Source organism: Ambystoma mexicanum, chromosome 3q (assembly GCF_040938575.1).
Source record: "Ambystoma mexicanum isolate Mex_15411 chromosome 3q, UKY_AmexF1_1, whole genome shotgun sequence".
In the NCBI taxonomy this organism is placed as follows: Eukaryota; Metazoa; Chordata; class Amphibia; order Caudata; family Ambystomatidae; genus Ambystoma; species Ambystoma mexicanum.
The window spans coordinates 274,483,921-274,498,434 of NC_090926.1; the positions used below are offsets into that span (position 1 = coordinate 274,483,921).

General features: G+C 42.1%; 1 protein-coding gene across 2 annotated transcripts in view; it reads left to right on the plus strand.

Annotated features, from left to right (window-relative positions):
- The window catches only part of SMARCC2 (SWI/SNF related BAF chromatin remodeling complex subunit C2), a 2,756,167-nt gene that overhangs the window by 239,764 nt on the left and 2,501,889 nt on the right, over positions 1–14,514 (plus strand). For both annotated transcript variants that reach the window (XM_069653753.1, XM_069653754.1), the window contains exon 2: positions 12,555–12,674. In XM_069653753.1, the coding sequence (XP_069509854.1) occupies positions 12,555–12,674 (120 nt within the window). The remainder of the gene's footprint in view (positions 1–12,554; positions 12,675–14,514) is intronic.

Genomic DNA, 14,514 nt, shown 5'->3' on the forward strand with positions numbered 1-14,514 from the left:
GCTAGTCTATGCACAGCATGTGATTCTAAGCAGATTAACAAGCATCAGAAGACATGCATTTCTCACCGTAATAGCATTTCTGATGATTGTATCTGTTTAGGTTCACATGCGCCCATCCTGCCTCCCCACTTGGATGGAAGGAACATAGACGTCTTACTACTTTCTCTGTTTATGTACTCACTCACAATAGCCTTGGGCTCCCTCATCGCAGAAAAAATACAATCAGAAGGACCACGGCGCGTGAGGGATTTTGGGTACACTGCACGTCCCAATAGGGATAGTGTTAAAGACACGCAAATGCTGACGTCCACTTTCGGTCCCTGAAAGACAAGATGCAATACTCTGCGGTTACCACTGGATGTCGGACCATATGCACAGCATGTGAATCTAAGCAGATGCAATCATCAGAAATGCTATTACGGTGAATAATGCATGTCATTGTGGGAAATACATTCAGTTGTGACTGCAATGATTTCAGAATCCCCTTCATGCAGTATGTTCAGCTCATCACCATGATCTAGTCGGGTCAGTCTTGTTTTTCCTATTTCTGAATCTTTAATTTTGCATTAATGCTGTAGATATTTTACCGTAGGTAGAGGGCAACTCCCAGTTAATGTTTTCTTTACACTGTAAGCCACCATTTGCTGTGGAGTCACCTCTCTACCTGGATTAACCGCTGCAGAATAAATACTGGTGGAAAGTCACAGAGCCCCCTCGTTTCGGCATTCTTTGTTTTTACTGCATTTAGTTTATATTCCTATAGGAACAAACTTTTGCACTATAAACAAAAACAATAAAACATCAACAGACTTTTGAATTTTAAGAAAAAATAAAAACAATAAAAGCGTCAATGACGCAATGCAAGGAAATACAAAATCCAATCTACAAACATACATATCCTCAAAACAATATTATTGAGGCTGATGCCTTTAGTTGCCTATGTCGCCAGTTTCCATATACTTAAGGCTGCCGCATTGACAACTATTGATTCTGCCCATATTAGCGCTGTCCAAAATTGATCACGACTTATATTCTCTATTGAGTTCATAAAGCCCCCATATCCTTTGCAGTACAATGGCTTAAATGTGGCACATGCTGTCAGAATGTGTCTGCTTGTCTCTGCTTCACTCGAACAGTGTCTGCACATGTCGTCTTGATCAAATTTATTCCATTTATTCGTAAATTAATTTGTCCCCAATATATTGAAAATAAGGCACTACACCAAGCACACCTTTTTTAGGACAATGTTGTTAGTTTTAGTTTCAAGTTAGCATGAGTGGGTTAGGTATAATATTAAGGTTGGTACAGGTGAAGGGGAGAAGTGCCCAACCTACCTTGGTATCTAGGCTGGGAAGCATTGAACAATGGAAAATAAGAACATTTAGAAGGGATACCTTGGATTACGCAAGAGATATTGTTTACTCCTGGCAGGAGTTCTATGCTAATAGCAGACCAACACAAAATGGACCTCCACGGCACCCTCATCCCACAAACACAGATAGCAGTGAAGTGACAAGTGGTGAGTTCGAAGAAAGACCATCCACAAGTACCAACCCTCCAACAACAGAACAACAAGAAGTACCACCAGTTGAACCATCCCAACAGCCTCCCAACTACCTTTTTTAGGGGCAGGGGAAGGAAGACAAGAAGAAGAAAGAAGAAAACCATGACAGAAGAAGAAATAAAACAACATTTAGTTATTAACTTCTTCTAAACCTTTGACAAAAACTCAAATTCAAACACTTAACCTTGGTGTCTCTTTTATACCTACCATCACCACCTCTTGTTTTTGAAGAAGTCAAGTTGTTCAAACTCATACATAAAATGGAGCTCAAAGTTTTCTTCAACAATATCGAAGATAATCTCCAATCACAACCTAAAGATAAATTCCTGGAACTTAAAAACAGAAGCAATTTTCATCCTCAAGTTAACCATCCTTTGATTAATCTCTTTAAACAGAAAACGACTAGAGACCTAAGGCGGCTTAAATATGAACAACCAAGAAAAATGAATATACGCAAACATCAAATGCTGGTCATGAAGCAACTGGCAGAGGACAGCAGCTTGACCCTTAAACAAGCTGACAAGGAAGGAGCATTGGTTCTTATGGACAATACAAGATTTCACAAACTTCTGGATGATAAAATAACTTATATGCCACTAGATGGAGACCCCATCCTCAAAATTAAGAACATCATAGCGACAGTAGTCGACAAAGCATTGGGTATGGATTGGATCACAGACAAAACAGCAAATTACTTAGTACAGAAATTACCAGTAACACTTGTTTTTTATGGTATGGACTACCAAAGATCTACAAACACCAATGACCCTCCCTTTCGACCTATTGTGGCTGGGACAGAGAGTATCTTTCAGCCATTGGCAATCTATCGCAATATGGCACTACAACCATTAGTACAAAAGACCTCGACTTACCTGAAGGACACTACCCACTTTCTGAGCATTATTAACTCTATTTGACAGAAGACAATCTTATTCCTTTCACGATCGATATTAACAGCCTGTACACTTCCATACCACACAAAGAGGGTATAGAATTATTGGAATGGTTCCTACTATCTAACAATCAAGTGAATATCCAAAAAGTACTGGCAATTGAATTAATGAATATCATACTGTACAATAATTATTTCAGACACAATGGACAATTCTACTTACAAATCTCTGGTACCTCAATGGGGTCAGCAGTGGCACCGCTAATATTTTTATGTATTACAAAATCCACAATGGAAAGAAAAAATCATATGTTGGCAACGCTATATCGACGATATATTTGGAATATGGCTAGGTACAGAAAGTGAATTATTACAATTTTGGACATACCTCAACACTTGTAATGAGAGGACTGGATTAACCATTGAAATTGGAAAACCATTGGTTAATTTTCTGGATGTTACTGTTGAAAGATCAGGCCCTGGCCTTAAAACTAAAATATATAGGAAACCAACTGATGTCAACAGCTGTTTACATCACAGTAGCTTTTACCCTAAAAACTTGAAGGAGAATCTCCCCTACAGCCAAATGTTACGGGCCAAACGTATCACATCAGATACAGAAACACTACAAATTGAATACAAAACTATGAAGAAAAGGTTCCTAGAGAGAGGCTATCCAACAGAAACCATTCAAAAAGCCATAACAAGAACGGACCTACAAGAAAGAAAGGAACTTCTGACAAATAAGAGCAATAAGGACTCAAACTAATACATTCACTTAAATATTCAAGTCAAAGTTTCCAGGTGAAAAGGATCATACATAAGAACTGGGACCTGATCAAATCAGATAATTCATTGAGAGAACTGTTCCCAGACACACCCATGATGGCCTACAAATGCGGTAGAAACTTGAGACCAACTCATCTAAGCAGAGCACCGAAAAAAACCTGCACAAACTACACTGAGTAAATAAAAATTGGAACATTTCCATGTCTCCATTGTCAACACTGCAATAACATTATCAAAAGTGACCATGTGCGACATCCCAACACGGGCAAAAAAATCCCTCTAAGACACTATGCAACATGTGACGGCAAAAATGTCATTTATGCTATCCGTTGTCTGTGTGGCATCTACTATGTAGGTAAAACTAATAGAAAAGCAAAAGAAAGATGGACGGAACACAAGTCCACAATAAGGAATAGAACATCAAATCTCCTGTTTATAGACATTACAGGGACCAGAAACATAACATCTCCCAACTAAGAATGATCATATTGGAATTATTACATCCACTTCCAAGAGGTGGCGATCTGCCCAAACAATTAGCTCAAAGAGAACTGTTTTGGATTCAACGACTGGACACCATGACTCCTTTGGGCATGAAGGAAGATTACTACCTTGGACCTTTCCTATAACTCTATGCAATCAAGCAGCAGAGGGACCTGTCTAACAAGCATTTGGATACACGCAAATTGCCACCCCTACTCAATTTTTTCCAAATGACATTTACCTTTAACATTAAGTCCACTAGGGTTCTGCGCTATCAGCGCTGTTCTCATTGTTAAACACTTAACAACCAAACAAAGAGTAACGTGAATGTGACAATGACATGGGGTGTGGAAACATCTCACCCTTGGTTCCTTTTTTCATCATAAAAAGAACTTTTTGCAAAAGGGTCGCAAATTGGAACAACACACAGGATGTTAAATAGGCCGATTTATGTATCATGCTGCTATCTTCAAAAATGTCTTTGTGAATTTATTACCTGATGTCTCTAGTCACCATTAAGTTCACTATGATGGGATCCTATGAAAGGGCTCAGACTCCGCCTCAAATGTCGCAATCCCATAAAATGTGCTCTACTCTTTGCCATCTGGCAGCCCGAAAACATTCTTAAACTGTAGAGACACATGTTCCCTCATTCATAGTGACAGCTCTTCAGTCACTATAGCTTGTGAATTCCTACTCTGGTAATAATGACGTCACCTGCTAACGCAGACCACCATGGGGTTAGTATATTGACATTAACTTGTCCATGCAACACAACCCTAGGGCCATTAGTCTTTCTAACATCATAAATTTCATTCCCTATGACACAGCTCCCTCAAACACGCGTGTAACTTCAATACCCCCCCCCCTTTTTTTTCTGGTCTTCAGTGTTTAATAACTTTGCGTAAGCACAAGTGGTGAAATAATGTAATGTTGATAATGTCTTCGAGTGACGCCACATTTTCTTTACATACCAAAACAGCTTCTTCCTTCATAATTACCTTTACCCCTTCCTTGTTACTGACTAGGACCTAGACATTCCGGTAACAGGTTGATCCATCTAGTTTGGGAGTGCCGCTCGCGTAACCACGAGTAATGGCATAAAACTAGATTTTATCCCCTCACATAGGGACTTCAAAGAAACCTCCACATTTAAATAAATTTAATATTGACGGGTTGCTTGCGCAACGCGGGTGATGCATCATTACAGTGTTGACAACTGTGACATCACTCGCGTTATGCTTATAAAAACAGTGATTTCCCTTAAAATGGCAGACGTGGCTCCTGCCAACACCGGTCACCGCACTGGCTTCTTCAAAGGACCTAAGGGAAACTAGAGACGAGTAAGTACCCCATCACCCACAAGTAATTCTTAAACCTTAGAGAGAATAGCCTCATACTTAACTTGGTGTATTCCACCTCCTACAGGGAATGCCTTCTTGACTGCTGAGACACTTGAATTCTGTCCTTAGCAGAAATTACAAACCAAGCTTGCATGTCCAGATATTTCTCAACGTACAACAACAAAATGACTATATTGAGTAAGTTGGACATTACCTTTACCTGGATATTAGCCTATAACGTTAGCCACTTCTCAGGCTGAATCCTAATTCTAGATCTCACTTTCAGCCTCCTGAGCTGTCAAAACCTATATGGCCAGGTATCATTTAATCTAATATACACCAGCTGAAGCCCAGGAACAAGATCGTTATATTAGTCTTACTTGGTCCGGCGCTCCGGTATCTTTTAGCTACTACCTTACCAAGATTGCTTCTATGTACCTCTACTTACCTCTTTCCTTTGACAAAAAGGATTATCCCGCATTGACATCCCCTTTCTCTAATTTTTTAGGTCGTGGACACTATTCCACCTAATTTCTTAGATTATAATACAATTTTTGGATGCACTACAATTGGAAGAAGAATCTACAGAATTCTTCACTCCCTCCTTTTAATCGGGTAAGGATCTAGCATATCTTTCCCAAAACTTTTAAACCCTATAACAATGTCCACACTTCAGTCACGGTGACTAAAATTAGATCTTTTCAGTTAGAACAAATGCAATTATTCATGTTTAAAAAGATAATCTCCCAAGACCACTGTGGACTTAGTCTATTGTTCAAAAAATGTCTTTTTGCTTTTTGCAATAGGAATAACTGTCAATATGTTGAGCAAATCGTACATTTGAGAAATTGAATTCGTTTATATTCATAATCATCGATTAATGTCAAGATTTTCTTTAGAAATGTATATGAATACAAATGTATGCCCCTGATGAAGATAGAAACTCGAAATGCGTTGGGCCGATCTGCATCATTTGTACAAATAACAATAAAAAACTGTATATGTAAATCTATTCTAAAGTGGTCAAGTATAATTTTATGGCTGGTTTTGCCTTGAATTGAATGTTAAGTGTCAAAGATGTGCCTTATAACCAGTTAATAGAAGGGTGCAATTTGTTTGGATACCTCGCCCATTGGAGAACCTGTCCAGTTGTTTACCCATCAAAAACAGTATTTAGGCCTAGGCCTTATTGATAGTGTGCAGGGGATGGAGTTTTCCTATCTCAGGAAAACACTTCCTCTTTGTCCCCAATATATTGAACCTGAGTTGCATCGTGAAACGTCTCAGGGCTGGGTTGGACCATTTCAATAGATAACTCCTGGGTTTGCCATTTACAAAACAGTGCAGTGCAGTAGAGAAAACAAACACTGACCAGAGCTTTGTATACAAAGTATATAGTTATTTATTTAAAACACACTTTAGGCAATACACTAGCACTCTCAATGAAAAGTAAGTTAAAACACAGTCAGGTAAGTATACACACCTCCCTTGATAACTATCAGACAAGTCAGGGTTAAAGCACAACTATTTGTTAAGACAGAAGTGAGCAGTTAACCTAGATGGCACTCCAATAGTTTAGGTTAACAAGGGAGAGAAAAGGCAGAGCATAAAATAAAACTGTTCCCAACACTGAGTTCAGAGCAAGGGGAGAAAGGCAGGTTATACTGTAGAGCCAAAGTTCATAGGCTAGGCCCACTTTAAATGGAGCAAAGCGAAATGTGCCCAGGATCACACGGTTTAAAATGCACTGAAAGTCTTGCAGAGTGTTCAAAAGAGGTTGGGGTGATTCAAAAGATATAGTTAGAAGGCCTGGAGCCAACCCAGTTTAGAAGCCAAGGATTTAAGCGTCACCTTTAGCAATCTGTAGAAAGGGAGGCCAGGCAGGACACAGTACCTCAAAGAGAAAGGAAGCTCCAGCGGGGGCAGTTGTTCCTGGCAGTGGTTGAAGTTTGTGGTTCCGACCATGGGAAGAGAAGATCTCATCGAGGAGGGGACGTGGAGTCGTTGCACTGCACAGGGATGAAACCAGCCGCATAGTTTCCCGATTAAAAGGTGCAGTCCTTTTATTCGCGGTCAAAAATGGTGAGCTTGGCTATCCGGCCGCCGGGGTGCTTGGCACGGGCGATTCAACCAAGTGACGTCTTTGGAAGCGAAAAAGGGCGAACTGGTTGGTCCTACCAGCTCCAAGGGAGAAGACTCTCCAGCAGAAGACCTTCTCTTGTCGTTGGAAAAGTGGTGAGTTCGTTGCAGCAGGGCTTCACCGGTGGTGTCGTCTGCTGCAGGTGACTCAGCTTGTTCCCCCTTCGGATTCTTAGATCCTGTGGCGACTTCTGAAGTTCCAGTCCCAAAGGCCCTGCTTTTATGCAGAAAACCCCCCATTCATCAGCCTAGCTGTCAATCACACATGCTAAGTGGTGAGCCGGGCAGCTCACCACTGGGCCATTCAGAGTAGAATGCGACTTGGGTTGTTAAGGCAACGCAGTCCAGGGTGCCAATTCCCCCCTCCACCCTTCCTGTGGAACCCAGACAGAGTGGCACCATTTGGAGGGCTTCTGTGGAGAAGCCCGCCAAAATAGTGGAACAAAGGGCTCGACCTTGGTCAGAGGTACAGAGACTGACACAAACACCATTTTAGAATCGAGTTCTGGCAAAAAGACCCAAACGGTGATTTAATATTAAATAAATAAAACGGCGGTATCTTTAACATTGCACCAAAAAGTGGTGCGTTTAAAATCAATGGGAAAATCCCATAGAGAATATTCCGAATGAATATTTCGCGTGGTAACCAAAGCCACCAGCCAGAAACTCGACAAAGGGGGATGGGACAGTGCCCCTCGAGAACAGACCCAGGGGCAATCGAATTACCCCTTACCAGTACTTCCATAATATGATGGTTTGTACTAGGCTCCTGTCACGCCAGAATTGCCTCACCATTGCTAGGGCAATAATTGGATCTAGGCTGGACTACTGTAATGCCCTACTCGTTGGGACCTCCAATAAGAACCTGGCCAAACTTCAGCTAGTTCAAAACAATGCACTCAGGGCGGCCACAGGTACCGCGAGAAAAGACCACATCTCAGAAGTCAGAAGACAGGCACACTGGCTTCCGGTGAAAGAGAGGATTGTTTTCAAAACACTCGCCCTCACCCACAAATGCCTCCATGAACTTGCTCCACCCTACCTGACCCAAAGAATCACCAAGCACTCTGCCACCAGACCATTAAGAATGTGCTATACCAACACGATTGTCACGCCCAAATCACGCAAGGTGCGCGCCGGTGGTGCCAGCTTTCCCACTCGGGCCGCCACCCACTGGAACGCGCTGCCACCGCACATCAGAATGATTGAATCCCACCAAGCCTTTCGCAAAGCGGTTAAAACTAAGCTCTTTGTATGAAACGTACCTGACTGCATTCTGTTACTGTATTACGAATATCATGCCTCACCTGCAACTATGCCTGTAATTCTTTATCCATAAGACCTCTGGTCTCATGCATATCTGCTGAATTAAGAATCCAACACCTTCTTGTAACAGCGCCTCGATGTCCATGGGCTGCAAGTGCGCTATACAAATGCGAATAAATAAATAAATAAATAGTTCTGTTCACAATTTTGGACTAGTAAATCCAATGGTGACTTTACATGCCCTGGGAGACAGTAGTCGGTCCCAGGGTATGGAGTCTGTTTGGGGGTCACTGTGGCACCCCTGTGTTACTGCACTGAGGGTGCTGTGTAACGCACACAAAAAAATCAGATGATGCCCTATGGAGTAAAAAGGCTACCCCATACCCCATGAACATATACCAAGTCAAAGACATACCTCAAATCATGCCTAAGAGTGGGAGGAAAAGAGGCTCCCTCTCAGCAGGAGAAAATAAAAATCCAGCAAAGCTGCTGGGGGACTCACTAGGTTTGGGAAATTAGCCTTATGAGAGAATTCTCCCTACCACTCTTCAAGCGGTTCAGTTTGTCTATTGTCATTACCGTGTCCATCTGTACTATTTTCTTTTTTATAAGTGCCACACAGTCTGGGCGCTCACGTAAAACTTTCATGGAGAGACCTACTTCATTCAAATAGTCTTCCGAAAAATAAATAAAATGTGCAGGCCTTTGACGAACTTGTTGGGGCAGTTTTTATTCAGGTTTTTGGCCAACAATTGGAGGAGATGGTTTGATCCTAAGGCCATCTGGTCAATTTTAAGATGTAATAAGACCCTTTTAAGTGACCAGCATGAGATCAATGACTGGAGGCCATATTCCAAGCGCAAGGCCTCCACTGGTACTCCTCTTGGCATATTCATGATGGAACGGAGGAGTTTGGCCTCCAATTTCTGTAGCCAGGAGACTTCACCGATTGGCAGTCTCTCCAAAGCATAGAGGGTAGCTGGACATATACTGGTTTTGTATATATGCACGTATCCTTCTATGTTCCCGCCGCACCTATGTTTCACGTAAGCCTTTAACTTCCAGTCCATCTTTTCCTAATTTTAGTGCTGTTGTGTTCCTCAAACTGTGAGGCCGATGGAGTGGACCATATTGGGAACCCCAGATATTTGAGGATCCTTTAAGCACATTGTGCTTGTTTTACTTCTATTTATTACCATATAATTTTCTTTGGCTTATTGGTTTAATGAGTTTAAGGTGCGCTGTAAATAAATCTGCGTTTGGTCAAAGATTATGATGTCATCCGCAAATGCCATGCTGATAATCTTGACGCCATTTATGGTTGGTGGAAAGTTTCTGGTTGCCTTTATACGGCTGACATGGATGAAGCCTTAAAGATTGTAGAGGATGGGGCCCAGTGGGCAGCCCTGTTTAAGCCTCTGTTCGGTGGATGTATATTTTGAAAGGGACCCCTCCTGGCTGAGGCGAACTGCTAACGTTGTATTTCTATATAGCAATTGGATGCAGTACAACAGGGCAGGGTCTGTGCCCCAGCTTTTCAGTTTTGCCCAAAGTCTACATCTGGAAACCAGATCGAACACATTCGAAAAATCCACATAGCAACAATATAGCGTGTTCTCCCCTTTTGGCCGTAAGGCCCTTATGTATTTTAATGTTTCTATGTTGGTGGTTGTATTGTATTTTTTCCTAAATCCTGTTTGGAATATGCTCAGTATGTTCTTGGTTTCCATCCAGGTATTTAGTTGATCCAGAAGTATGTCGGCAAATCATTTCAGGCTGGAGTTCATCATCGCTAGCAGGCAGTAGTTCACAGGATTAAGTCTATCCCCCTTCTTTAGGATAGGGACCAGGATAGATTGGCGCCAACTCTAGGGTATTTGGCGCTCTTTAGTATTTTCCTAAAGAGTAACACCAATATTCTTGCCCATAAGTTTGGATTGGCCTTACATACTAGATTGGGGATACCGTCTGGCCCCGGCGCACGCAAGGCTTTAGCTCTTATTATTAGCCTTTCTACGTTTTTTTCTGTGATTTCCTCTTCCAGTTTAGCAATAGATTGTTGATTCACCTTGCTCCATGGCGTAGGTTCCCCCTGATCTGTCTCCAGCGTATCCTGGCCATTTGAAGAGTACTGATCTTGTATGTACTTGATCCATATTTCCTGTGAGATTGTAGTTAGGTCAATCCACGAAGGGCTTATGTTGAAAATACTCATGGTTTGGCTTCTAGGCTTTGCCACAAGTATTGTCGCGGGAACATCTCTTTTATCATGTTCTCTAGATTCCACTCAACAGATGTAAGGAGGTTTTCCAAGTATGCTGCATTTTTTATTATTTCGTCGTTCACCAGGTTTCTGCATTTCCTAAATGTAGTAGTCTTAGTATTTATGTGAACTTTTCAGTGGCGATGTGCTGGTGATATTTGACTGGAAATGGATTGGAGTGTTTGTGACTCAGTGGCCAGTGACCTGGGGCTTTCTCCCAGGTGTATGTTTACAGTACGGGGATGGGGCATGAGAGTGTGGATAAAAACAGTAATTGAATTTCAAAGTTGTCTGGGATCAGCATGAGGGCTCTGGTTGTAGGGAACTAGGCATAACACTGTAGACCAAATAAACTATACCAAATTAAGTTTATCCAGTGGAATACTTGAGTGATGGGGCGGGGGGAGGCAGAAACAGGGCTGCCTATGATGTATCTTCGGTATCTCAGTGACAATAATGGAGACTAGTCACACATGTTACCGCAAGCCCTAATGAAGATGGGTCAGTTTGCTTGTGGGTTCTCTATTGAAAAATGGGGAAATCTATTTGTGCAAGTATTCCATTGAAAAGGAAGGTGAGGGATCCCATGGTGTATCTGTTCGTCCCAAAATTAATATAGCCCACTGTGTGTTGTAGATTTCAAAGCCTTACCGCGTATCTGTCTTGAATACGCCCCTTGGTGAATGGTAACCAGTGTCCATCAGAGCGGGTTTCTTAAGGTCCCATTTGAAAGTGTGAATCTGAGTCACTCGTGGTTGCAAAGTGAAAATCTTCACTGTATGTGCCATGCCAACTGCAGGATCGCAGATATAAGAAATGTTTTGGCTGATGGCAATTTTGCCTTAGAACAACATGTTCCTTCACTCATTTTCAAGCAATTTGTTGGCTACTTACTCGATCCACATTGTTCCTGTGGTGCAATCGTTCCTACTAAAACCTAGTTACAATAATGCGTGGCCCTGTCCTACCACACAATCTTTTCAATGTGTGGTAGTCCACAAGTGGACATAAATAGCACAATACAACAGTCGTTGCTTTGCCTCTGTAGTACACTTGCTACACTGTGATGGCTATCTACATGCTGTCAAATGAACTAGGGGCATGCAACTTTCTATGTACAGCCCACCAAACCTGCTGCACTCTGCAATTGCCTGTCCTTTAAGGACAGAATTAGCCACCAGTCCTCTGTGGTAGGAGTGATAACCGAAGCGAGGCATATAAAGTGTTAGGTATGCTGTGAAAATTGAGATGATGCACGCGGAAAGTTAGCAAGGGTATGGGAGCAAAGGAAAGGTAGGTGGAACACTCAAGGGCATGGTTGTCAAAGTGTGCCCCGTGGAAAGACAGGAAGCGAGTGAAAACATGGTGGCAGCCCCTAGAAAGTACGTTTTATAGTTTTCAAACGTGTGTGCCTGAACTACAGTAGCTTCCACTTGATGAATTCTGTACTCGTGTAAGTCCAAGCAACTCTGATTGCTCTCTGACATGGATCCACGTAAAGACTTGGCCTGGTTGCATTTGCCTTTGTTTGTACATGATTACATTTTTGCAAAACATAAGAAAACTATTATACGTTTCCTTTTATGAAGTGCATTTGTCGCAGGCAGCAATGCTGACGTCCCACTGGTAAACACTAGTTCATTCTTCGTCAGAAAATAGTTAATGTGAATAAGTGTTGCCTTGGTATCCCTTGAAAGTTGTCTACACCTTCGCATCCTCGGAAACATCTGTATTACTCCGTCTTGATGTTCTTGGTTTTTGTGCCAATTGTCTGCCCACATGTTGTGACTATTTGTTCTGTCTCATTTTTTCCAGTACACACAAGCCGAGCCCCCCACCAACAAATCTTTGTCCAGCTTGGTGGTGCAACTGCTGCAGTTCCAGGAAGAGGTGTTTGGGAGACATGTCAGTAATGCGCCACTTACCAAACTGCCAGTAAGTGATCCTCCTGCCCTCCTCTTATAATCACACACCACCAAAACAAACTCTACCCTTTCACCCGCATAATGTATCCCTCCTAACTGCATTTCTATTATCCTGGTACCCACATACTTCCTTCCTATCACTCTTGCTATTGTCCTCAAAGTAAACGGGAACAGCAATCAAGAACAGCCAAACATTCAATTTCCAGATTCAAACAAAGCTATTGGGAAAGTAGAGAAATGGATGTCTGTGTTCCAGCATACCAGTTCAGAGATGTGATTAAAAAGCACAGAACAAAAACGGACATATCTGTACAATTTATTAAATTCTACAATCACCCAGCCCTTGATGGAGCCTGAAAAAGTCACTTCTAAAAAAAAAAAAATAAGGGTGCTAGTGACACTTGACTGGACATTTTGACCTGCAGGATTTGGAGCCATTAAGATGAATCAGCCAACCTATAAGCGTTAGTACTAGTTGGCCTCCCTAGTGCATTTTACAAAAAATGTCAGGACAGGTGGTGCTAATTCTTGTAAACCTTGTTTCTACGTTGGTGTTCAGCAGGTCATTTGACAACCCGCTCAAGCTATATAAGCTCTTTCAAAGACTATGTATACTGCAGAAATTACCAGGGTATTTTTCTGATCCAATGTGGACACTAATATTCTGACTCGGAACTGGGTTGACTGCTGAAAAGGAGTAATCAGTAAAGTATTAGTCAGCCTTTATCAGGGAAAGACACACCCAAGACAATTGCTGGCTCCTGCAAGACCTATTTCAAATGGTGGAAAAAGGCCAAATACCAAAAGTGAGGGTTCGTGTCCGTGCAGAGAAAGAATTTGGCATTGTGTGTTGGAATTTTCTGTTCTTAACTATTGGAAAGATAGACTTTGGTATGGGTTTTTTAAAAAGGATTTGGGTGAACTGCCTTGGTTCAAAAGAATGCATAAAGGCCAATGGTTATATGTCAAATCTTCTCCCCTTCGAAAGGTGTACCAAACAGTACTGCCCCCTATTGCTCTTAGTGTGTTGATATCACAATCAATCCACTTATGGTAGCTTTAAGAGAAGCCACATGCAAAAGAAAACAAGGCAACTTTGCCTTATTCAAGTCAAGTCAAACAAGTTTATTCGGATTTCAAAAAAAATCCATCAAACACAAGAAATACAAAATCACAACACATAAAAATTACCATCTGCGCTCCATATCCAAATTTGATAAATCAGAGGTTCTAGGAGGTAGAATAGGGTCAACCATAGGCCCCCCTTACATTCCATAAAGTCCCTTTACTAGTCCAAAGAGACACAAGACTAATTGCCCACTCTAGGCACTCGCTTACATCCCCCTGTGGGCCTTTTTCCCAGAGGTGTACAGTTTGCTCCGGACAGGACATTACTATGGGTGATAGTTCCAGGTGAAGCAGCTGCTCCCGGATAGGGGAGCGAGCCGATTGCAATCCCACTGTGTGGGGGCCGCACATAACCCTCAGAGCTTCTCAAAACTTCCCTGGCCATTTGAACATTCCTAAAAACCAGTTTAACAGAGTCGGAAGAGTTTATACCCTCGCCAGCCAATCTAACACACCCCACCATAGCTTCCCTGGCCACAAAGGGACAATTCCCAGCTGTACGAAGCCAGTGCAGGCATTTATTAGAGAGGGCATCCCTTGGTTCTCTCCTGCCCAAAAGCAGTTTTGGTACCCCATGCAGAAAAACAGTAGCGGTTCTTTTCCCCCCAGATACATGGCTCTTGGGGCTGCGCACCCTTGAACAATTTCCATGTGCTCCTGTATCTCCCTCCCCAAAGGGATTTGTTCTCAAGGAGCTAGGGGAACCCTCCACCGGCATATTT